Source organism: Elgaria multicarinata, chromosome 18 (genome assembly GCF_023053635.1).
Source record: "Elgaria multicarinata webbii isolate HBS135686 ecotype San Diego chromosome 18, rElgMul1.1.pri, whole genome shotgun sequence".
Classification (NCBI taxonomy): Eukaryota; Metazoa; Chordata; class Lepidosauria; order Squamata; family Anguidae; genus Elgaria; species Elgaria multicarinata.
Window position 1 is genome coordinate 11,638,799 of NC_086188.1, and position 23,583 is coordinate 11,662,381.

Sequence of the window (23,583 nt, forward strand, 5' to 3'; positions counted from 1 at the left end):
GTGACAGATAGTTACATATAAAACGCCATATATGGCACTGGGATTTTTTACCAGCAATCTTAGTTATCATCAGGGGTCACTAAAGCTTTCCTAATTTTTGCCGCTTTCACCGCAAAACAAGCCAAGTTTAACAGGATGAATGTTGCTGCGTTTGTGAATAGGTAACCCAATTTTATCCAGATCTGTATAATGAGTAATTGAAGCCAGAAATCTCGCTGGATGTTTATCCCTAGGGGTGTTGTATAATTTACGGTATAGAACATAATGAACTGTATCCTCTACCGCTTGGTCGCCACAAATACATAAATACTGTTCTCTAGGGATGTTTTTGTATCTCCTCTCTCTAAAGTTGGATGGCATTGTCTGGAATCGCAGGCTAGTAAGAGCTTTGTGAAAGCCGGGGCGGGGGGTGGTGGTGGTAATTTCTCACTGGCCTTCCTTCTTCTCACATCAGTCCCTTGGTTTCTGTTCACCACTCTGCTGCTAAGATCATCTTCTTGGCTCGCCGCTCTGACCATGTTACTCCACTTCTGAAATCTCTTCATTGGCTTCCAATTCACTTCAGAATCCAATATAAACTTCTCCTGTTGACCTACAAAGCTTTTCACTGTCTAGCTCCTTCCTATCTCTCCTCTCTCATCTCACACTATTGCCCCGCTCGTGCTCTTCGCTCCTCTGATGCCATGTTTCTCACCTGCCCAAGGGTCTCTCCTTCCCTTGCTCGGCTTCATCCATTTTCTTCCGCTGTCCCTTACGCCTGGAACGCTCTTCCAGAACATTTGAGAACTACAAGTCCAATCGCAGCTTTTAAAGCTCAGCTAAAAACTTTCCTTTTTCCTAAAGCTTTTAAAACTTGATTTTGCTCTGACTTTTATACTCCCTGTTTGGTGCATTCTCTTCCCCTCCTTATTGTTTTATTATGATTTTATTAGAATGTAAGCCTATGCGGCAGGGTCTTGCTATTTATTGTTTTACTCTGTACAGCACCATGTACATTGATGGTGCTATATAAATAAATAATAATAATAATAATAAAAATAATAATAAAATTTCATGACGATTAATTCATTTAGTTCTAATTCATTTTTTTCTTCCCACTAGCTTATCTCTGCAGCCATTTGAATATCCTGTTTGCACTCTGGAAGGAACCATCTTTGACCTACTGTAAGTGATTATTTTTGCTGTAAGTGGTTAGCTTTCGAGTTCCTTTTTTCCTTGGTATCAGTCTTAAGAGTCAGCGTTTGGGCTGCATGTGGAACCAAGGCCGGCTCTAGGTTTGAACAGGGGAGGCCCTCTCGTAGGACTCTCCTAGAGATGTGAAGACCTGGAAAAAAACCTGGAACAATTTAGGAAAAACATTTTTTCCCAAAGCCTTTTTTGTTTCTGAAAAATTGAAAATAATAATTAAAAAATGGATGATGGAATGTTTTGTTTTAGCACTGTGGAGAACTAGCGGAGACAGAAATAATTTTCTTTGTTATTAATGTTGATGGTTTCTTCTTCTTTTAAAAAAAATTTTTTTTTGCCTGCTCCTCATAAACTGGCAAAACCAAAGAGGTCCCTTACAGTTCAGGAGTGTGTAGCTCCATTTGTTACAAAAAAGTAGTAAAAATTTTAAAAAAGTAAATCAATTTGTAATAATTGTTTTAATACACTGTACTTTTAATAAGTCAATATATAAAAAGTGCTAATATTGCATTTTTTTAAAAAAATCCTGAAAATTTCAATTTTTTCCAGAAAAACACACAGAAAAGGTCCATTTTTCCCCATGGCTTCAAACTTTCTGGAAATTTTACATCTCTCGTCCCCTCCTACATTACTGAGCTGCCTCTGACAATGTGAGGGCCGCCCTTGAGTCTCCTGCTTTGGTGAGCCTTGGGAGGCTTACCTGCCAGCTGTGGTGATGGGCAGTGTTGGCCAACTAGGAGGCGCCATTTTAGTTTCCCATCATGTTGCTCTGGGACGCTGGGAAATTTAAATTTTAGGATAGGAATCTGCCTTAACCCCAGTCCAACCTTTGGACCATCAAGCTCAGTATTGTCTCCCCTGACTGGAAGGGTTTTGGATTACAGTTTTTTTCTGAGCTCTACCTGGAGATGCCAGGGATCGAACCTGAGACCTTCTGCATATACCACTGAGCCACACCATTGTGTGTCACTGAAGGTCCTCTGGGTAATGGTTGTCAGCCTAGTTTTCTGCTGACTGGAGTAAATTTTTTAAGGCAGATGCCTTCAAGTGGATTCCTGCGTTGAGCAGGGGGTTGGACTCGAAGGCCTTATAGGCCCCTTCCAACTCTACTATTCTATGATTCTAACTTGAGATGCATCCATTTTCTGGACCAAGCAATGGTTTCTAGTCTCGTCGACTTCCTGGTTTTCTGTTCGGGATACTTGTCCTCTTGTCACAGCATGCTCCTGATTCATGGCAACTTGTTGGGAAGAGTTAGGATCAGCAACGCGAGCTGGCAGCTAAGAGATATGATTTCAACGGGCAGCCTGTTGGAAGTTAAATTCTCTTCCGAGATAAGCAGAGTTAGAAGCGGCTCTCAGCATAGAACACAGCAAAGACACAAATGAGGCTCAGGATTCTTTGCTTAGTTAAAACAAACCCTTTAACTGGCATCACAAGTTATACTCACAAACGGTCACATTAGTTACACAGCAGTACAGATGAGGTAAAGATGGAGTGGAAGGAATCATACACAAAACACTGGCATTTATATAGGGCAAAAACTGTACCGTCATGGCAATCGCTAATTGACTAATTGAAAAACATCTCAAGCCAATAATTCAATAATTGTCCAGCTGAAGCCTTGACATTTATTATTATTATTATTATTATTATTATTATTATTATTATTATTATTTATTTATTTATATAGCACCATCAATGTACATGGTGCTGTACAGAGTAAAACAGTAAACACACTTCTTCACATTTCTTCATGCCACCAGGCACTTCTAAAACAGTGGAATAAAGTAAAACCAGATCCATTCCAGGATCCAACAGAGCCACCCAGTTACATCGGAATATGCATGCTTTTTCGGGAGGCTACAAATGTTTCCGACTTTACCTCTGACTGTTGCTTCTTTGTGCTCTTCTAGAAATATTGTTCCATGGATAAAGAAGTATGGAACGAATCCCAGCACAGGGGAGGTAAGTGTTCTTGGGTTCTTCAATACAAGACCGCTAACTTTCAGCCTCTCTCCATCGTGGGCTTTCTGGTTCACTCTTCCACAATGCGTTTTTAGCTGGCTTCAGCTTTAGGGGCATAGGAAGCTGCCTTATACTGAGTGATACGGATTGGTGGGAGATTCAGGACAAATAAAAAGGGAGGACTTCTCCTCATAGTGCATAGTTGGATTATGGAATGCGCTACCACAAGACGTAGTGATGGCCACCCATTTGGATGGCTTTAAAAGGGTGTCAGAGGAGAAGGCTCTCAATGGCTATTAGCCCTGATGGTTATGTGCTATCTCCAGTACCCAAGGCAGTAAGCTTGTGTGCACCAGTTGCTGGGGAACATGGGTAGGAGGCTACTGTTGCACCGGGTGTTGTTTGTGGGTCCCTCGTCGACAGCTGGCTGGCCCCTGTGTGAACCAAGTGCTGGGCTAGATGGACCCTAAGTCTGATCCAGCATGGCTGTTCTTATGTGTCGAACCATCTAGCCCAGTATTGTCAACACTGACTGGCAGCAGCTCTCCCTCCAAGGTTTGAGTTAGGAGGTCATTTTTCCAGCCCTACCTGGAAACGCTGGGGCTTGAACCCGGGACTCCTGCATGCAAAGCAGGGGTTCTACCACTGAGCTATGGCCCTGCTCACTTCAATGGGACCAATGACCTAGGTTGGTCGTGGGCTCTCCCCAACCCAGTTGCCTTCAAGAGGCAGCTGGACCACCATCTGTCAGGGATGCTTTAAGGTAGATTCCTGCATTGAGCAGGGGGTTGGACTTGATGGCCTTATAGGCCCCTTCCAACTCTACTATTCTATGAATGTGAGTGTGTGCCTGTGTGTGCACAAGTCCTTCTCTCTCTCTCTCAACTCATGAGAGCTTCTTTGCTGTATCATGCCTGAAATTGGCTTTGTAGCCCTCCTAGATTTAAAGAAAAGCAAAGGGCTGCAGCCCAGAAGGTTGAGCACACTTTTTTTGTTGTGTGTGTTTTGCAGAAGGTCCCCGGTTCAACCCCCAGAATCTCCAGGTAGATTCCTACATTAAAAAAACCACATCAGCAATACATTACTCCCAGTGCATTTTGAGTTGTGTCTCTTTATGAAGGGAAACTAAGGAGAACACAATACATACGCAGCTGCTTTATCTTTTTATCCCTGTTGCTGGGATCGATTTCTGTCTGAGACATTGGAGAGCTTCTGCCATTTGTTGTATTGTAGATTATTGATCCAGAGGGACCAATGTTCTCTCTTAAGGGCGTAACCCTATGCATGTTTGTTTGTTTATTTATTTATTTATTACATTTCTATACCGCCCAATAGCCGGAGCTCTCTGGGCGGTTCACAAAAATTAAAAACATTCAAAGTATAAAACAACAGTATAAAACCATATTACAAAATACAATATAAAAGCTCAACCAGATAAAATCAGCAGCAATGCAAAATTACAAATTTAAAACACCAAGTTAAAATTTATTGATAGACTGTTAAAATGCTGGGAGAATAAAAAGGTCTTCACCTGGCGTCTAAAAGCATATCATGTAGGTGCCAAGTGAACCTCCTTAGGGAGCTCATTCCACAGCCGGGGTGCCACAGCAGAGAAGGCCCTCCTCCTGGTAGCCACCTGCCTCACTTCCTTTGGCAGGGGCTCGCGGAGAAGGACCCCTGAGGATGACCTTAGGGTCCAGGCAGGTACATATGGGAGGAGGCGTTCCTTCAGGTAACCTGTCCCCAAGCCGTTTAGGGCTTTAAATGTTAATGTTTAGGCAAAAAAAAAGGCCTACGGCTCCCAGCATTCCCTAGCCAGCATGGGAGCTGTAGGCCTTTTTTTCTGTCTAAACATGCATAGGATTACGCCCTCAAGCTATCTTCTAATGTCCATCTTAGTTCTCGTATGTCCTGTTCATTCATTTTCCTCCTCCCTGTTCCTTGATCAAGCCAGCTCAAATACCTTCATTTCAATTTCGCTGCTTTCTGGGCTTCATTTTAGATTTAAACCATTTCATATATTCCCCACCCCTCCCCGGCTTTGGTTCCACAACTTTTCATCCTCGGTTGCCGTTCCGTGTTGTTGCAGGAATTGGCCCTTCTGGCTTGTTTGGATGTGCTCTTTGGATTTAAACCACCCGTGAAATTGCTGGTAAATGTTTATACTGGGCCTGTTCAGACGACACGCTAAGCCACGGTTAAGCTGCTAACCCTTTTGCAGCAAATGGTTAGGGAGCATGTTTAAACCGTGATTATGTAGCCACCACGGTTAGGAACGGTTCACACGACACGCTAAGTCATGATTCACATGACAGCCTAAGCCATCACGTTTAGCTCAAAATGCTTAACCGCCATGGCTTGGCGTGTCGTCTGAACAGGGTCAGTGTCTAAATAAAAAGTGACTGTAGTTGTTTTGCAAGTTCAGGACCCTGTTCTACATGCCTTGGCTGAACCCAAGCCTTTCCTTTGCACCCATTTTCAAGGGGCGTGCAGGAAAGTTGTGAAGCTTCCCATGAGAAGCCGAGGTTGCCAACTGTGGCTTTATTTATTTTTCGAACACTAGATGGCAGCCGTGATAAAAGCATGAAAGGTTTGGCTAGGCCAGTAGGTTCATAGCTGCGTCTTGGTCCCGCGTCAAGAGGCACACCCAGCTCTCTCTCTCTCGTGTATCTTGCGTTTTCCGCGGGAATTCTTCTGGTTGAGCGATGGACCGTTCATATGGGTTTTTTTCAGGAAAGGTCTGTGAGCTGGGGGTGCTAGGCCTACCGTCCCACGTGCACTTAGAATGATAGAGTCGGAGGGAACCTCGTAGAATCATAGAGTTGGAAGGGGCCTACAAGGCCATCGAGTCCAACCCCCTGCTCAATGCAGGAATCCACCCTAAAGCATCCCTGACAGATGGTTGTCCAGCTGCCTCTGGAATGCCTCTAGTGTGGGAGAACCCACAACCTCCCTAGGTAACTGGTTCCATTGTCGTACTGCTCTAACAGTCAGGAAGTTTTTCCTGATGTAGGCCATTTAGTCCAGGGGCGGGAAGCCCTTTGCACCGAAGATGGTGCAGATAGGCAGGGCCAGCATCAAGGGTAGGCATGGTTGGGCAACTGTTGGGCGGATTGAGATGGGCCCTTTGGATTCTTCACCATAGCAACCAGCTCATTCACCTCTCGCCTCTCGCTCTGGCCCTGGTGAGAAGAAGGAGCAGGAGTTGCCACGGCCTCCTTGCTCCCTAGCTGTCTGCCTGTCAAGCAGGCAAGTGGCAGCCATGATGAGAAAGAGGAAGGGGAGAACGAGCAGCCACTGAAAGTGGCATTGAGAAGGTAGTCTCACTGAAGGAGGGGGCCTGTTGAATGTGTCTTGCCAAAGCACCCTCAAAAACCTGGCGCTGGCACTAAACACAAGGTTCCCAAAGCAGTCTCCCATCCAAACCCTGACCACGTTTGGACCTGCTTAGCTTCAGCAAGGTTGTTGCGTCATGTGCCATCAGACCATGTCCTGCTTTGTTGGTCCCTGGTCGAAAGTGGGTTGTCCACTATGTGAACAGAGTGCTGGACTAGATGGACCTTTGGTCTGATCCAGCAGGGCTCTTCTGACGTTCTGATGTCATGGGGCTAGCGCATCTTGAAGCCGAGTTGCAGCTGCACATTCAGTCCATAAACCTATGGCAAGTGGCGTGGTGGTTTTAAATAACAGTTCACTTCCCATACTTCCCATACTTCATCTGAGGGTTTGGGACTCACTTGCCCAACCGGCTTTGAACCTGAGCAAGACCACATGAGGAAGGGGCTATTTTTACTTCAACGTGCTGTGCAGGAGAGTTGGGTGGTGTTTGTGTGTGTGTGAAATTGAGATTGCAGGACGTGTTCATCTCTCACCCCTGATTTCACAACCCCCCCCCCCCCCATTCCAGGCTATGACAAGCTGTTGCGGGGAGGTTAATTAGCATTAAAGAAAGCTTTATCGGGCCAATTTCTCCACCCTTCTGATCTGCGTCTCTTCCTCCCCCTTCTATGCCCTTGTTCCCAACTGGTCTGTGCTTCGTGGATGGCAGTAAGTGTCTGCATTGCTGGTTCAAAGCAAGAGAAGATTATTCAGCTGCAATGCTGAATCCATAATCCAAACAGTTCGGAATCCTTCTTGGTAGATTACAGAGGCACGGTGGGAAGCCAGTGGTAAATTCTGGATAGTGGTCATTTTACTGGTTTCCTCCCTCCCCAATGGAAATGTGGCAGCAGAGGAGGTTTTGCAATCCTATCTGACATAATGAGCAGAAAAGCTGTTTCTGTGATATGTTAGGCAGATGTTTATAATTTAAACACACTTCACGGCTGACAAGTTAATTCCCCGCATACATAATTGCGCCCACTTCCTTCCTTTTCCCATCGGCGCGTCTTTTCCTCTTATGCTGTTCCCATCACCTCCAGCAGACAGGAGTGTGGTGCTCGTGCCCATATAGGGGAGAAACATTATTCATCGACTTTTACGGCTTCCTCTCCGACTTCCCCCGAGCTGTTAGAGGAATCCTGTCCGATTCCTTACTGGGGATTTAGTTACAAACGTTTCGTGCTGATGTACTTTATGGCCTTCTAAGCATTTTTAAATGTTTTTTGACGTAACGCATCCTTTTCTTTTGAAGGGCTGAGGGTATGAATGTGTCAAGTAAAAGACAAATAGAACAAAAAAAGCAAACCAGCCGGCCAGTCCCAAAGAAGGCATTCCCAAATAGCCACGCTTTGAGGGGCTGTTCACACAATACGCTAACCCACACTGGGCCTGTTCAGATGACACGCTGAGCCATGGGTAGGCCGCTAACCCTTTTGCAGCAAATGGTTAGTGAGTGTGTTTAAACCGTGTTTATGTAGCCACCACGGTTAGGAACGGTTCACACGTCATGCTAAGTCATCATGTTTAGCTCAAAATGCTTAACCACCGTGGCTTAGCGTGTTGTCTGAACAGGGTCACTCACTGGTTGCGTGGGGGTTGTTCCGAACTGTGAGTTAGTGTATTGTCTGCACGCACCCCGGGTGGCTTGTTAACCATGCAGTGTGGCTTATTTTTTTTGTACAAGTGGCCTTGAAAACCTATGGCCTGTTGTTGGGCTTTTTCAGGGTTGTTAACAAATCACACTGCACGGTTAAGAAGCCACCCTGGCTGCGTTCAGACAACACGGTCACCCACCCTGTAGAAAACATGCTGCGTTCAGGGTTAAAAGTGGCCCAACACCCCTAAAATAAAGGCTAACTGGCTTCTTGAACTGGGCCTGGAAGCTAACTACCACCTAGCATAGAACAAGAATAAGTGTATATTTCACATTGATAATATATTTTGTTTTTTATCCTGCTGCCATTCCTCCAAAGCACTTAAGGGTTACATACACAGTCCTCCATCCTCCCCCCTTTATCCTACCAACAACCTTGTGAGAAATTGGCCCAAGATCAACTCACACAGCTGAGCGGAGATTTGAACCCGGGTCTCCCTGGTTCTAGCCTGCCACTGCAATTGCTGCACCCACACTGGCTCTCAAGGGGGTGAGCAAAGCGCCCTGTGACCTGCTCTAGCTCAAAGGCAGATCACAGATTTCTGCACCAGCTGCATCTTCCAAGCCAATTTCAAGGACGTCTCCGCGTTTTGGGATGCTCTGAGCCCAGCGGAAGAAAGAGATTCTGCCTTGGTTGATGTCCACGCAGGCTTTTCACAGTTTTGGCCACCAATCTGTTAACAGAGCATCTAAGCTGACGGGGCTACAGAGACAGCGCCCATGCGGAACGGAAGGCGATGTGAGAATTTCTTGCCTGGCTCTTCCGCTGGGCGCTCGTCTGCGATAGAAGGGCAATTAATCTTCTCCGCTCGGCTCGTTTTGTCTCTGATCTGCCCCAGTGCCCCACTAACCTACACAATCAAAGGAGCCTCCTGCCTCGCGTGGCAGTGAGGGAGGCCACCCGCCTCAATCCTGGGAGGACCGAGCGATGTCAGGCGGCAGACGGGGACGCTCGGCACCTGAGCTCGCTCTGGACTGTCGGAAAGTAGGTCGTTTTGCCCAAAGTCGCTGGGCTCGTGCTGCGAGAGGCGCGTCTCCAACAAAGAGCGAAGAGCGCCTTTCTCCGAAGCGCCGGATCGCGATTTGATCTCTTTTGTTTGCCAGAGAATTGACGTGACAGACCAGTTTTAAATTGGATATTGATCTTTTGAAAGACTAATGGTTTATGCACCAAGTGTTAGGAGTGGAGCTGGGTCTGTGCCCGTAAGTTCAAATCCTGATTCAAGGAAACCTGGATTCTTCAACCTGTTATCACTGATGCCAAATTTGTGGCATACCCGGCTTAGGGGGCCTCGTTTTTAAATGACCCTTTCCTGTCTTTAAATATCAGTGTCTGACATTTTTCTCCACTGGGACCCTCAAGGTGGCTTAATAATAATCTAAAACAGGGCGCTGAATTTCCGTCAGCCGGAGGACCGAATTCCATTTCGGGGGAGCTCTGGGTGGGGCTAAACACAAGGGGGTGTGGCCAAAAGGCAAAGGGGGTGTGGTCAAAGGCAAAATGGGCGTGGCCAAAAAACCTACAAGCATATTTTATTTAAAAGTGCTTTCTGCCAGTAAGTAAACCTTGGGAGAAGCATTTCAACCTTCTAAATTGGCGGGGAAACTGCCTCAAAGCTGCCCCCAAACACCCAACAGTCAGTAATTGAGGGGAAAGGGTCTGGCCCCCTGGACAACCCTAGGGGGCTGGATTTGGCCCCCTGGGCCTTAGATTCTGCACCCCTGGTGGAAAACAAGAACAGCGGCAAAAAAAGAACCCTGACGTTTTAAAAACCGCCTCCACCAGACAAAAAGAAATCCCCAAACAGCAGAAACAATACCCACCGAAGCATCTTCGGCCACTCCAACTTACTGCTTCTCCCCAAAGCATTCTGAAAGAGTGCTTTCCTCACCAGTTGTCCCAAGCGAAGCAGTTCTCTCCTGGGAAAGAATGACCCTGTTCAGACGACACGCTAAGCCACGGTGGTTAAGCATTTTGAGCTCAACGTTATGGCTCAGCGTGTCGTGTGAACCATTCCTAACCATGGTGGCTGCGTCACCACAGTTTTAAACACACTCACTAACCCTTTGCTGCAAAAGGGTTAGCGGCCTAACCGTGGCTCAGCGTGTCAGTGACCGCCTGGGCACTAGGGCAGCCTTTTACAATGTGGCGTCCTCCAGATGTGTTGAACTACAACCCCCAGCATCCCTCCTGCCATTGTGGCAAAAGGACAACAGAGGGGGGGCCAACCTCAGCTCCCTCAGCAGGGAGTTCCAGAGCCTTGGAACAACCACCAAAAAGGCCCTTCTTATCAAATGGGCTCTGATGGTGGCGGGACTCAGAGAAGGGCGTCCTCCAAAGATCTTAAACCCCAGGCAAGCTTGTATGGGAGAAGGATATGTCCCCGGTTCGCACATAACAACAACCCATGGGTTGTTTAAACCATGGTTTGTCGGGGCCGGAGCATGGGGATGCCACTGAGTTTTCTTCCCTCCCCAATAATGCTACATGGCTGTTAGCCTTCAAGTTGGACTCGGGTTGTGCAAACGAGCATGCCTCCACGGCTGTGACACCTCGATGCATTTGGACTATCTCTGAGCATACTTCATATGTAACTCGCCCACTAGTGTACCACTAGGCTGCAGTTCTCGTTCTAGTTCAAACCCCATTGCGTTGTTTACGGCCTGTTCTTCTATTACAACTTTTGAGCTGAGACTTGAATCTCTCCTGAAACAACTGCAACTCACTGGATGGTATTGCTTCAACCATGTCCCCTCCCCTGTCCAGACCGGACCAGGCCTCACTGCCTATTTGGCCAGCTTCCATGGGTTGTGATATCCCTGAAATGTTATCAATGCTGTTTACGCCAAGATGGGCAGATGGTAGATCTTGGATCTAGCGACAGATTGTGAGGCTGCCGGCAGCAGATCAGCAAGGTTTTTTGATGCCCAGTTGTTTAGGAGAAGCAAAATGTCCCATACAGTATGGCTGAAATGAAGAAAAATTGGGATACAGGTTTTAGTACACTTGTATCTAGTGGTTTATTTTTCTCGAACAAGCCACCATAAGAACCCATGGCTCATTGTTGGGTTGTTCAGGGTTGTTAACAAGCCACCCTGCATGGTTAACGAGCGACCCTGCAGAAAACAGGTTGCGTTCAGACAACACGTCAAACCAACCTGCGGAAAAAGCACCGAGTTCAGACATCAGGATAACCCACCTTGCGGAAGATGTACTGCGTTCAGACAGCACGACAAACGAAGGGTTCAACAGCAACTCACACTGGGTGGGTTAGTGTGTTGTGTGAACCTGATCTCTTTCTTGCTTTTGCCGTAACGGAGGAACACGGCTAGTCTTCGGAAATGAATTCTGTGTCTTCTACATTTGGCTCCGGTTGGTAGATCTCAAGGACCTAGTAAAAAAATAAAATAAAGACAAACCCACAAACCCGACGTCTTCCCACCCCTGCCGCAACAATTACGCAGCAATTTTTACAGATGGCTCCCAGTCACACGTCTGTGTGGGAGTAGCATGAGTCCGTACAGATCCACGCAGTTGTGAGGAAGCGCTCATCTGAATCATCGTTGTTTACTGCAGAAGTCGGTGGGTTTTTTTGGTGGTTTTTTGTGGTTTTTTTACAATCTCGCATTACGTCTCCAGCTGGGAAAAATCTGTTGATTTTTCTCCCGATCCCCAGAGCGTATTTTTAAGCTTTAGGCTGTGACGGGTTCAACGTTCCCCCACATCGTTTCCTGATCCCTTTCCCCAGATAGAGACGGAAATCTGGAACACTGAGGAATCCCTTCTGGGTGGTGACCAAAGAAAGGTCCTTTAAAAAAAAAAATCCAACTGTACGGTGAGGCCTAGAAACTTGATCCAATTTTTAAATGACAGCTGCAGTTCTTGGCTTTCGAGCACGAGGCTGGCTCTGTAGAAGCGGGCCTGGCATTGCATCACCTACCCAGACTTGTGTCCCAGATCAAAAGAAACATTAGAGTCCTTGATTATTATTTTTTGGTTGAAGCCAAAAAAAAAAACGACAAAAAGATGAATGATGGTTATGTTAGTGGGCAAATTAATAATATTCTAATTGAAGTGATAACTCGCTCACTCTATGACCTTCCAGCAAGAAATCCCTTTTAGAGTTGTCATTTTTAATCAGCGTGGCCGTCCGTCACAATGAAGGCCTTTGCTGCAAGGGTTGCCCAGATCCGCTTCGCGTGCGAAGTCTTCTGTCTTAAATTGCGCCCTGGCCGGCTGGAAACAAGGTTGAATTCGGGGCTTTAGCATTTTCTCTTTCGCTCACGATGAAAGAGTTCGGTTTGGGGTTTTCTGTTGGCATTCGGAAGCCTGAGAAGAAGTGGTGAAAGAAACGAAGGCATTTAATGATGTCTGAGGAGTTGGAAAAAGAAAAATTAAAAGCTGTGGCCCAAGTGGTTCCAGGGTGTTGCCGAAATTAAATCGGGGAGAAAATTAAAATAACTAATTGGGGATACCTGCTGCATGAACCATAACTTAGCGCAGCCTTCCTCAACCTGGGGCGCTCCAGATGTGTTGGACTGCATCTCCCAGAATGCCCCAGCTGGGGCATTCTGGGAGTTGTAGTCCAACACATCTGGAGCGCCCCAGGTTGAGGAAGGCTGACTTAGCGTGTCGTGTGAACCCTTCCTAACCATGGTGGCTGTATAACCATGGTTTAAACACTCTCCCTAACCATTTGCTGCAAAAGACTTAGCGGCCTAACCGTGGCTTAGCGTGTTGTCTGAACAGGCCCACTGTCAAATAATGGAATCGCATATATAAATGTACATTCCCAAGTTGTGAACAAGAAGAGAAAGCAGACAGAATCAAAATACAGAATTTAAATATTTGAAATCGGATTATAGCAATAAAATTGTAACTGGTCAAACGGGAAGCTTGTTTAAATAAAAATGTCTTCAGCAGGCGCCGGAAACATTGCGCCTGCTTGACTTTGACAGGTCTGGAGTTCCACAGGGAGGGAGTCAGCACAATGAAAACTCCACAAGAGACCATAAGTCCAGGCAGAACCATCAGGGCCGTTAAACCATGTTTAACTTCGACTGACAATACTCATCTTATTTATTGAAAAACATTTCGGCGACCTCAAGGGGCGTGCATGCTTTCTACACATTTTGTGTTCAGGTCTCGGTGGTGGGAGCGTTTGCAATGTTACCTTTACATGCATCGGTAGCATCAGTGTGTAATCTAACAAAAGCTTGGGGAAATATGGTCATTTTAACCGGGTGCCAAGAAAGACAGCTGATCCAGTGCCAGGTGAACGGATAAGGGGAGAAAGTTCTCCGGCTGAGGTGCCTTCACCAAAAAGGCCCTGTCTGTAGTAACCATGATTCAGAGCCTTAGGGCTGAACTAAATGACCCCCACTCCTGCTATTAACTCTTTAAAACAAGGGAGGGGAATGTTTTTCAGCCCGAGGGCCAAATTAATTCCAGGTGAGCATATTGGGGGTCACATGAGCACAGTGGGTAAGGCCCACCTGAGGGCTGGCGTGTGACCCATGATGTAATTGTGGGCGCACGCATATACGGTGTCCCTCCTCCACTGCGATCAATAGAGAGGGAGGGTTTGTTTTGTTCTTTGAAGGTGGGTCACAGGGTTGGGGAGAGAGGGCTTAGCTTTTCTCTCCCCTGAAAATCCTCCTCAGGGCAACGAGGCTTTTAAAAAGCAGCCCAGAATAGCGTTTTGTTCCGTTTTAGAACAAAACACCCATCTGGACTGGCGGTGTGGCGTGGGGGATTGAGAGCGTGGTGAGGAGGCGTGGGCCTCCGCTGCAGTCGTGATCTGCAATTTTTTATTTATTTATTTATTTATTTATTTACAATATTTACATACCACTCCCCATTCAAAATTTCGGAGCGGTGTACAAGATTAAAAAAAAAAAACCCACACAGAATAAAACACCTTAAAATAGATCTTTTTAAAAGAGGCAAAATGAAAAGTGATCATTAAGGAAAGGCTTCCTGGAACAGTGACGTTTTCAGGAGAAGTGGAAAGGAATACAAAGTTGGCGCCTGCCGGGCCTCCAGAGGCAGGGAATTCCATAGGAGGGGGGCCACCGCATTGAAGGCTTTTCCCCTGGTGGACTCCAATCGGAGGATGGTTCTATGTGGAACCACTCTTGAAAAGGACAATTCACACGGTTCCGTGGATGGTGTCTCATCTAGTATGGCTCTTAGATGGAACTAGGAGATTGAAGTCCCCCAGCTAGGTAGCTTTTTCCTCGGTATTTTCACCGAGATGCCTCGTGCAGAATGGGTGCTGAGAGGTTATCCAAACGTTCTGCCTCTTGTTTGGTTTGAGAACAGCGGCTTTGACCATCCTCCTTGTATCCCTGGAGTACGGATTGGCGAGATGTCTTTTTCCCAACACCTGTGCGGTGCCCTGAATTACTTTCATGTCCGTTATTACTTTTTCTCGCCCCCATGGGGACAGCGCCAGGGTCAACGCTTAACCGCCGTGTTTGTTTACCCCCTCCAGAAACTGGACGCCAAATCTCTCATCAAGCTGGAATTCGCTAAAAACAAGGATGGTGAGTTGGCACTTTGATGCTTCTTTTCTCGGAAGGCTGCTCTTCAGGTTCAAGTTTAGGGAAACATGAACGCCCTGACAGATGCTGTACATAACACAGAGTGATGCATTCTGTTGCCCATCCAGCTTCTAGCATCGGGGTGAGGGCAGACGTGAGGTTTGCAGGATCCCCCTTGTTTCTCGCGCAAACTCTGGTTCACCCACGGGAGCCAGATGCAAAATCGTGGTTCAGGAAGGAGGACGTGGAACAAGGTGCCTCTGAACACCTGCTCACCCCCGGAATTTCTTTTCCGTACCAGAACAGGAACTCATATGCAAATCCGTTGACGTACACTATCTATTCCTGATGCCCTTCGATCTTTCTTAATTTTACCAGCCTAATTTGGGAGTGGGAAAAGCACTTTCTCTTCCCTATTTTGGGTCATTGAGAATCAGAAATCCTTGCTGATCTACTGCAGATCACCTGGAGATCTACCAGTAGATCCTCATCACCCTTCTGCCTCCCTCTGGCTTATATAACTTACAGTTGACTCTCGCAGAGTGGGAATGTGAGTTTCCATCAAAAGGAAGTCAGAGGAGCTTTAGGAGTCCAAAAACACGCCTTACGGCTCAATCCTATGCATGTTTAGGCAGAAGAAAGACCTACAACTTCACTATTTCATCCCAAGTATCCCACATCAGTGAGCTGATCAAATATTAGTATTTATTTGCTGCTGCTTTTTTGGACCAAGCCAATCTACAGTATATGTTTCCTAAATCTGTTGGCTTTTTATTGCTTTGTTTACCTATGAAATGTGTAGTATTTATCTTGACCCTCTGAAAAAATTTACAACTCAATTTCATCTGAAGCCAAGGACTTTATTGAAAAGTGCGCACAATCAGATTTCAGAGAATATGGCTCACCTACATAGAATACAAAATATTCTACAACCTTGTGCAGGCTGAGCCTCTTAGAGAAGGTGTCTTAAACTCCTGCTTAAACAAAGGTTTGGTTACAGTTATTATTATTATTATTTATATAGCACCATCAATTTCCTTTGGTGTACATTGTACAGTTGAGCCTCTGGGAATAGAGGTACAAAACGATGAGCTAATCAAAGAATCCGCACAACAACCTTGTAAGGATGTTTAAGCTGAAAGAGACTGATCAGCCCACGATTAGTCAGTGAGCTTCATTGCTGACTGGTATTTGGATTCTGCTTTCCCTGGTCCAGATCCAACACTTTGACCCACTACATTACAACTGGGTTCACACAACACGATAATCCACGCTCAAGGTTGAATGTAGGTTGTCATTGGAACATGGGTTGTCATGTTGTTTGAGCCCTGCTGTGATAAGGAACCATGGTTTGTTAATCATAAACAACCCACAGTTCACAACCCATCAACAAACCACGAGTTCTCTTCATGGTTAACAAACCATGGTTTGTTATTACTGCTGGGTTCAGACAACATGCAACCCATGTTTCAACAACAACAACCCATGGTTCAACAACAAGCCTCAACCCATACTCAACCTTGAGTTTGGGTTATCATGTTGTGTGAACCCAGTCTCTGGTTCTGTGTTTCCCATCGACACCTCTGTGGTTTTGTTCCTATGACATGCAGCACTGAGAACAAACTGATAGAAGCCCTTCCCTCAGAGACACATGTTCTGATGCAGGTGTGGGTGGAAGGTAGATCTCTGTATGTTTTGGAATCTAGCTCCCAGAAGCCCCTGCCAGTATGCCCAATGGTCAGGAATGCTGTGAGCTGAAGTCCAAACCATCTGGAGAACTATTTTAAACCCATCCCTATTCTGAGGTACAGGAGACAATTTGAATTCCTCCCAGTATGCAGACCAAACCTTGACATCGGGAGAACCCCAGAGGGTTGGATTTGGCCTGTGGTTCTGCACTCCTGTTTTATTAGCGGGTTGGATTGAGGTGGGCCAGATTTGGGTAACATTGGACGGTTGGATTGAGTCCCCGAGCAGGTCAGCTTTGGCCCGCAGGCCTGAGGTTCAACACCTCTGATGTAAATACTCCAATGCTTATCTCCAGTGAAGGAGAGAGCCCACCACCTCCCAGGGCAGTCTGTTCCACTGCTGAACAGCTCTTACCATGAGGACGTTTCTCAAATTCCCCAATGGTGCCCACGGGGCCGAAAAGATTGGGGACTCTGGAGAGTTTTGCCATCTTTGCAGTTCATTTCTGAATCCTTTCATTCCTTCTCCCTAACAGGTAAATACCACTGTCCAGTGCTCTTCACCGTGTTCACCAATAATTCCCACATCGTGGCCATCAAAACGACTGGGAACGTGTTTGCTTATGAGGTGAGCTCAGCACTGAATCGGATTGCAATGTTCTGTACTGGAAAGCAATGGGGCAAGCTAAGATTGTGCTGGGGCCGTCTCCCTCAACACGGTGCTCTCCAGGTGTGTCGGACCACATCCCCCAGCCAGCCAGCTTGCCTGTACTAGAAGAAGAAACATCCACAAATCAACCACTGCGATCCATTTAAGGTTCATGCGTTTTTGACCCCTACATATCATTAAAAAATGGCGGTCGTGTTCTTAATGCGAGGGCAGCTCACCTCTGAAATACATCGATTGGGAAGCCAAAGAGAATGCCATTCTTCTTTCTATAGGATTGTAAAAAGGAATGGGGTGGGGGAGTGCATTATTCTCCTGAAATTATTCTCATTTCTGATTTCAAATTTCTTCTCCCTTTTTGACTTTTTTAAGGCAGTTGAGCAGTTGAATATAAAAACCAAAACCTTCAAGGATCTGTTAACTGACGAACTCTTCACTAGGCAAGATATTATCACGCTACAGGTAAGGTGTTTCTTTCCTTTTTTAAGTGTAGGTATTTCTGGTTGTGACCCCTTGTACCCCAGTTGGAGAATTTCTTAGTGGTATAGAAGTATAATAGATGTACAGATGTACCGTAGTTCACATGGATGGAGCTGACAGCAATGGAAAGAATTGGGGAAATGGTGTAGCTGGATTTCTCCATCTCCTGTTTTTTGTATGATAAACCTTCAACAGTTTAAGTGGCAGAGAAGCTCACGACACAAGAAATTTCTTTGGGGATCAGCAGATGTGTTCCTGATTAAAGGAATGCAGTCCACATGTGGAGACACGTTTCCACAGGTAGATCTGTGGAAACAGATGGAAGCATGCATAAACCCAAGCTGGACTCTGTAGTCTCCTCCAACCTGGTACCTTCATGTGTTAGACTGCAACCCCCATAATTCCCAGCCAACATGCCCTGCTGACTGGGAGTTATGGGAGTTGCAGTCTAACACAGCTATCATAGGGATTCCTATGTACCCCTCCAACACACACACCCCAAATGGCTAAGCGTGAACTTATTTGCAAATGCAACTCTGGTTGCATTCACACTAGAAATGAACAAATAGTTTATATCTGGTCTGGGTCAATTTCGTGAGTATTCAATCATAAGTCTGCTCTGTCTTGGTTTCCGCCTCAATCTGCAGCTTTTAAAAAATACACACGAGAGTTTGTATTTATTTTCATACACAACGCTCCATAATATACTCCGTTTGGTACGCTACTTTCCATGATGCACCTATTTTTGTACACCATGTTCTCTAAAACACACATTCTTGCTTGCAGCTTTCCCTAACCTACGCTTTTTGCGTGTAATTTTTGAATTGTGAAGTCCGTCGCAAAATATGAAGTGCGCAGTCTGTGTTCCAAGCTGCATGCTAATCCTGGAAATGAGAATTTGGTCAGTTCGCTTATAAATGCAGACCAGACAAAGTTCTCCAACACCCCTGTTTCACGCGTCAGACATTCTAGCTTATTTACCCACAATGCACTCTGCATGGGGCTAGTTTTAATGATGGTTTGGAAGCTGTAGCTTGTGCAAAATGTGGCAGGCAAACTGACTGCAGGGAGCAGAAGGGCCCGGATTCTGGCCTGCTTGAACTGGCGGCCTGTATGTTTCTGAGCCCAATTCAAAGTGCTGGTTTTGACCTATAAAACCTTTTACAGTCTCTTCCGCTATGGACTTGGGAGACTTGGAAAGTGCAAAAAGGGAGAAGGCCTTCTCAGTAGTGCCTCCCCCCCCCCCCCCCGAATTATGAAATCCTCTCCGTTGAGGTCTGCCTGACACCAACATTGTCATCTTTTCAGTGCCAGGTTAAGACCTTCCTCTACTCCCGGGCATTTTGACAGCATATGATAAGGCTTTTTAATGGCTCCTGGTTTTTTTATTGCCCGTTGTTTAAAATTGTTTTTATATTTTTGTTACTGAATGGTTTTATATTATGTTATCATATTGGATTTGGGTGTTTTTTTTAATCTTTGTAAACCAACTAGAGAACTTTGGTTATTGGGCAATATAGAAATTTAATAAATGAATGAATTTGTACAAACCATAATATGTACACAACCGGTTCACTCCTGCTTCATTCCTCTATCAAACCAGGATGGAATAGTTTAGCGTGACATCCAAACCTGGGATGATGGTTTATTGCAGCCAAACAAACCACAATCCATAAACCAATACCAAATGCTAGTTTCAAGGTGGTTTAGGATCCTGGTTTGTTTAACCCATGAACCATAATCCCAGGTTGGAATCTCTTGCTAAACCATCTCTGCTTAGCTTCTTTACCTGCTTGCACAAAGGGTGGGAGAGAACACACAGTTCATTCACACTGTGCTTTAAGAAGACAAAATATTTGGCATACTGGGACGTGGGCAGTGTGTGTTTCAACTGCTCCTTTAGTTATTGGTCTCAAAATGAATACTCTTCCCCATTTGGGGGGGGGGGTTGTTCAGCCTCCCGAAGCCCTTCTCCTTGCCGAAAGCCGATCCATTTTTATTTGTTGATGCATTTAATCCGTCTGATTCCTGCCTCAGTTTAGCCTGTGTATTTCCATTTACTTGACCTTAGCTATTTACCTGTGCACATGCAAATTCAGACTAATCTGCTTAGATAACAAAGACATACACAGAACTACATTTTCCATGAAGCCACCTTTCTTCTGTTCCTTCAGGGCAAGCTGAATAATCCATTAGCACCTCCTCCCCCCCCCCCCCACATATTTGTCAGAGGAAAAAGAACTGTTCCTGTTAATGTTACATGAAAGCGTAGCTGTTCTTTGCAAGGCAGAGAGTAAAGGGAATGAGCAAATCACTTCCTTCTGGTGCTGCTTCTACTCAGGAGTATCCACGGCTGCTATTCCCTACTCAGGAATATTTACCGAATTGTGAATTCTACAGGGTTCTGGTTTTCTGCAGCAGTTGACAAAATGTTAACAACGGCAGATGCTTTCTTTATGGTATGGGGCTTGGTTCTTTTGATATCAATGTATTCCATTCCCCCGGACTTCAGCTTTCGTTCAGTTTTTGTTTCTTTAACATTGCTATTAATTTTTTAATTTGGTCTTGGGAGTTACATGGCTGCCCATCAATAAATTATCCTTGAGTCAAAACAAAGAAGTAAAACACGGTATTAAATTACAAGATACAATGGGCTCATCTACACCAAGCAGGATATTCCACTACGAAAGTGGTGTATACTGTAAAAGGCAGGAGCCACACTACTTCTTTATAGCGGTATTGAAGTGCACTGCGGGATTTATTCTACTGCTTTATAGCGGTACTGAAGTGCACTGAGAACTGTTGGAGCCCATGACATATCTACACCAAGCAGGATATAACACTATGAAAGTGGTATGAAAGCAGTATATGGTATATGTCAATGGGCCCCAACAGTTGTCAGTGCACTTCAATACCGCTGTAAAGCAGTAGTGTGGCTCCTGCCTTTCATAGTGGAATATCCTGCTTGGTGTAGATGAGTCCGTAGTTTAAAAAACATAAACGTGCAGCATAAGAAAAATCTCTATTCTGGTGTTTAAAAACAACAACATCGAATCAAGTGAGCTCAATGTCCTGTCGGGGAGAGGAACATTTTTGGCTGCCATTTTGAATTAGGCCCGCCATCTTGAAATCTGGCCACATAGTAAATCTACAACAACTCTTTTCCAGGATTCAGAAAAGGACAGCTTTAAAATCACCTTTGCACGTGGTTTCTGAGCCAACTCCCGGTCTATTTCCTTCATCAAATCCTTGCAGAAGAGACTTGCTCCCAATTCTTGCAGGAGAAATGGGGAAAACAAAGGAAAATAATTAAAATGGTGTAGAAAGAGAGAAGGGGGGGGGGAATAGAAAGGAAACCAGTGGGTTGTCGTTTGAATGCCAGCTCACACTGCTTGACTTCGTAAATGTCTCTTGGTTTTACTGCCAGCCGTAAAACTAAAGATTTATTCACCAGTGAAAGCAAACAATTTCAGGGCTGAATGAAAGACATAATTATGTCATTTAATGAGAGATGGAGCAATTGGCTCTCTCTAGTGACTTGGTGGTGATGGAATATTGGACGTTTCTTATCTGAAGACACAATGCTGCATTCATCATGAGTTATACAATTTGCATTCATATCGACATATTAAGACAGTTCTCCCAGTGTTACTTTTGGACTTCAGGCCGTCATGTGTTCTTCCTACTCCAGTATTAGATTTTTTTCCCCCTTTTAAAATGCCTCTAGAAAATAATTTTGGAACCCCCATTACTGCAAGTTTCTTCAACACTCAAATAAGATGGTGCTGGAACGGAGAGGGGCTTTCATTAAAAGCAGTTACTGGGGGGTGAGGGGGATGACAACCACAAAAACTGGAGAGGCCACCAGTGAGGGAGGAAGCAGCAGCCAGGCACCTCTCCACCGTGCCTGGGTCCAGCTCCAGCTGAGAGCCCCCTCCCTCCTGCTACCAACTGTCTCTGCAGAGGCCACCAGTGAGGGAGGAAGTAGCAGCCAGGCACCTCTCCACCGTGCCTGGGTCCAGCTCCAGCTGAGAGCCCCCTCCCTCCTGCTACCAACTGTCTCTGCAGAGGCCACCAGTGAGGGAGGAAGTAGCAGCCAGGCACCTCTCCACCGTGCCTGGGTCCAGCTCCAGCTGAGAGCCCCCTCCCTCCTGCTACCAACTGTCTCTGCAGAGGCCACCAGTGAGGGAGGAAGTAGCAGCCAGGCACCTCTCCACCGTGCCTGGGTCCAGCTCCAGCTGAGAGCCCCCTCCCTCCTGCTACCAACTGTCTCTGCAGAGGCCACCAGTGAGGGAGGAAGTAGCAGCCAGGCACCTCTCCACCGTGCCTGGGTCCAGCTCCAGCTGAGAGCCCCCTCCCTCCTGCTACCAACTGTCTCTGCAGAGGCCACCAGTGAGGGAGGAAGCAGCAGCCAGGCCCCTCTCCACCATGCCTGGGTCCAGCTCCAGCTGAGAGCCCCCTCCCTCCTGCTACCAACTGTCTCTGCAGAGGCCACCAGTGAGGGAGGAAGTAGCAGCCAGGCACCTCTCCACCGTGCCTGGGTCCAGCTCCAGCTGAGAGCCCCCTCCCTCCTGCTACCAACTGTCTCTGCAGAGGCCACCAGTGAGGGAGGAAGCAGCAGCCAGGCACCTCTCCATCAGGCCTGGGTCCAGCTCCAGCTGAGAGCCCCCTCCCTCCTGCTACCAACTGTCTCTGCAGAGGCCACCAGTGAGGGAGGAAGCAGCAGCCAGGCACCTCTCCACCGTGCCTGGGTCCAGCTCCAGCTGAGAGCCCCCTCCCTCCTGCTGTCAACTGTCTCTGCAGAGGCCACCAGTGAGGGAGGAAGCAGCAGCCAGGCACCTCTCCACCGTGCCTGGGTCCAGCTCCAGTTGAGAGCCCCCTCCCTCCTGCTACCAACTGTCTCTGCAGAGGCCACCAGTGAGGGAGGAAGCAGCAGCCAGGCACCTCTCCACCGTACCTGGGTCCAGCTCCAGTTGAGAGCCCCCTCCCTCCTGCTACCAACTGTCTCTGCAGAGGCCACCAGTGAGGGAGGAAGCAGCAGCCAGGCACCTCTCCACCGTGCCTGGGTCCAGCTCCAGCTGAGAGCCCCCTCCCTCCTGCTGTCAACTGTCTCTGCAGAGGCCACCAGTGAGGGAGGAAGCAGCAGCCAGGCACCTCTCCACCGTGCCTGGGTCCAGCTCCAGTTGAGAGCCCCCTCCCTCCTGCTGTCAACTGTCTCTGCAGAGGCCACCAGTGAGGGAGGAAGCAGCAGCCAGGCACCTCTCCACCGTGCCTGGGTCCAGCTCCAGCTGAGAGCCCCCTCCCTCCTGCTGTCAACTGCCTCTGCAGAGGCCACCAGTGAGGGAGGAAGCAGCAGCCAGGCACCTCTCCACCGTGCCTGGGTCCAGCTCCAGCTGAGAGCCCCCTCCCTCCTGCTGTCAACTGTCACTGCAGAGGCCACCAGTGAGGGAGGAAGCAGCAGCCAGGCACCTCTCCACCGTGCCTGGGTCCAGCTCCAGCTGAGAGCCCCCTCCCTCCTGCTGTCAACTGTCTCTGCAGAGGCCACCAGTGAGGGAGGAAGCAGCAGCCAGGCACCTCTCCACCGTGCCTGGGTCCAGCTCCAGTTGAGAGCCCCCTCCCTCCTGCTACCAACTGTCACTGCAGAGGCCACCAGTGAGGGAGGAAGCAGCAGCCAGGCACCTCTCCACCGTGCCTGGGTCCAGCTCCAGCTGAGAGCCCCCTCCCTCCTGCTGTCACCTGTAACTGCTGAACTTTCCAACTAAGATTGTAGTGCCTGAATTTGCTTTCCTTTCCCCCCCCCTCCTCCTCCCTCCCAATCCCCTTTCCTTTTGTGTCATGTCTTTTAGATTGTAAGCCTGTGGGCAGGGACTGTCAAGAAATACCTTTGTAAGCCGCCATGAGAGCCTTTTTTGGCTGAATGGCGGCATAAAAATCCTTAAATAAATAAAAAATAAAAATAAAAACGAAAAGCATCAAGATAGTTGAACGATCTGTTGCTCAAAATGACTAAC

At 47.0% G+C, this 23,583-nt stretch overlaps 2 protein-coding genes across 2 annotated transcripts in view; one reads left to right on the top strand and one right to left on the bottom strand.

Annotated features, from left to right (window-relative positions):
- YPEL1 (yippee like 1) overlaps nt 1–23,583 on the bottom strand; it is a 120,403-nt gene that overhangs the window by 22,028 nt on the left and 74,792 nt on the right. The window lies entirely within an intron of this gene.
- Nucleotides 1–23,583, top strand: part of PPIL2 (peptidylprolyl isomerase like 2) — a 65,466-nt gene that overhangs the window by 3,178 nt on the left and 38,705 nt on the right. Inside the window, exons 4-8 of the mRNA XM_063143712.1 lie at nt 1,102–1,164; nt 3,105–3,156; nt 14,689–14,740; nt 16,962–17,053; nt 17,465–17,554. Of these exons, the coding sequence (XP_062999782.1) occupies nt 1,102–1,164; nt 3,105–3,156; nt 14,689–14,740; nt 16,962–17,053; nt 17,465–17,554 (349 nt within the window). The remainder of the gene's footprint in view (nt 1–1,101; nt 1,165–3,104; nt 3,157–14,688; nt 14,741–16,961; nt 17,054–17,464; nt 17,555–23,583) is intronic.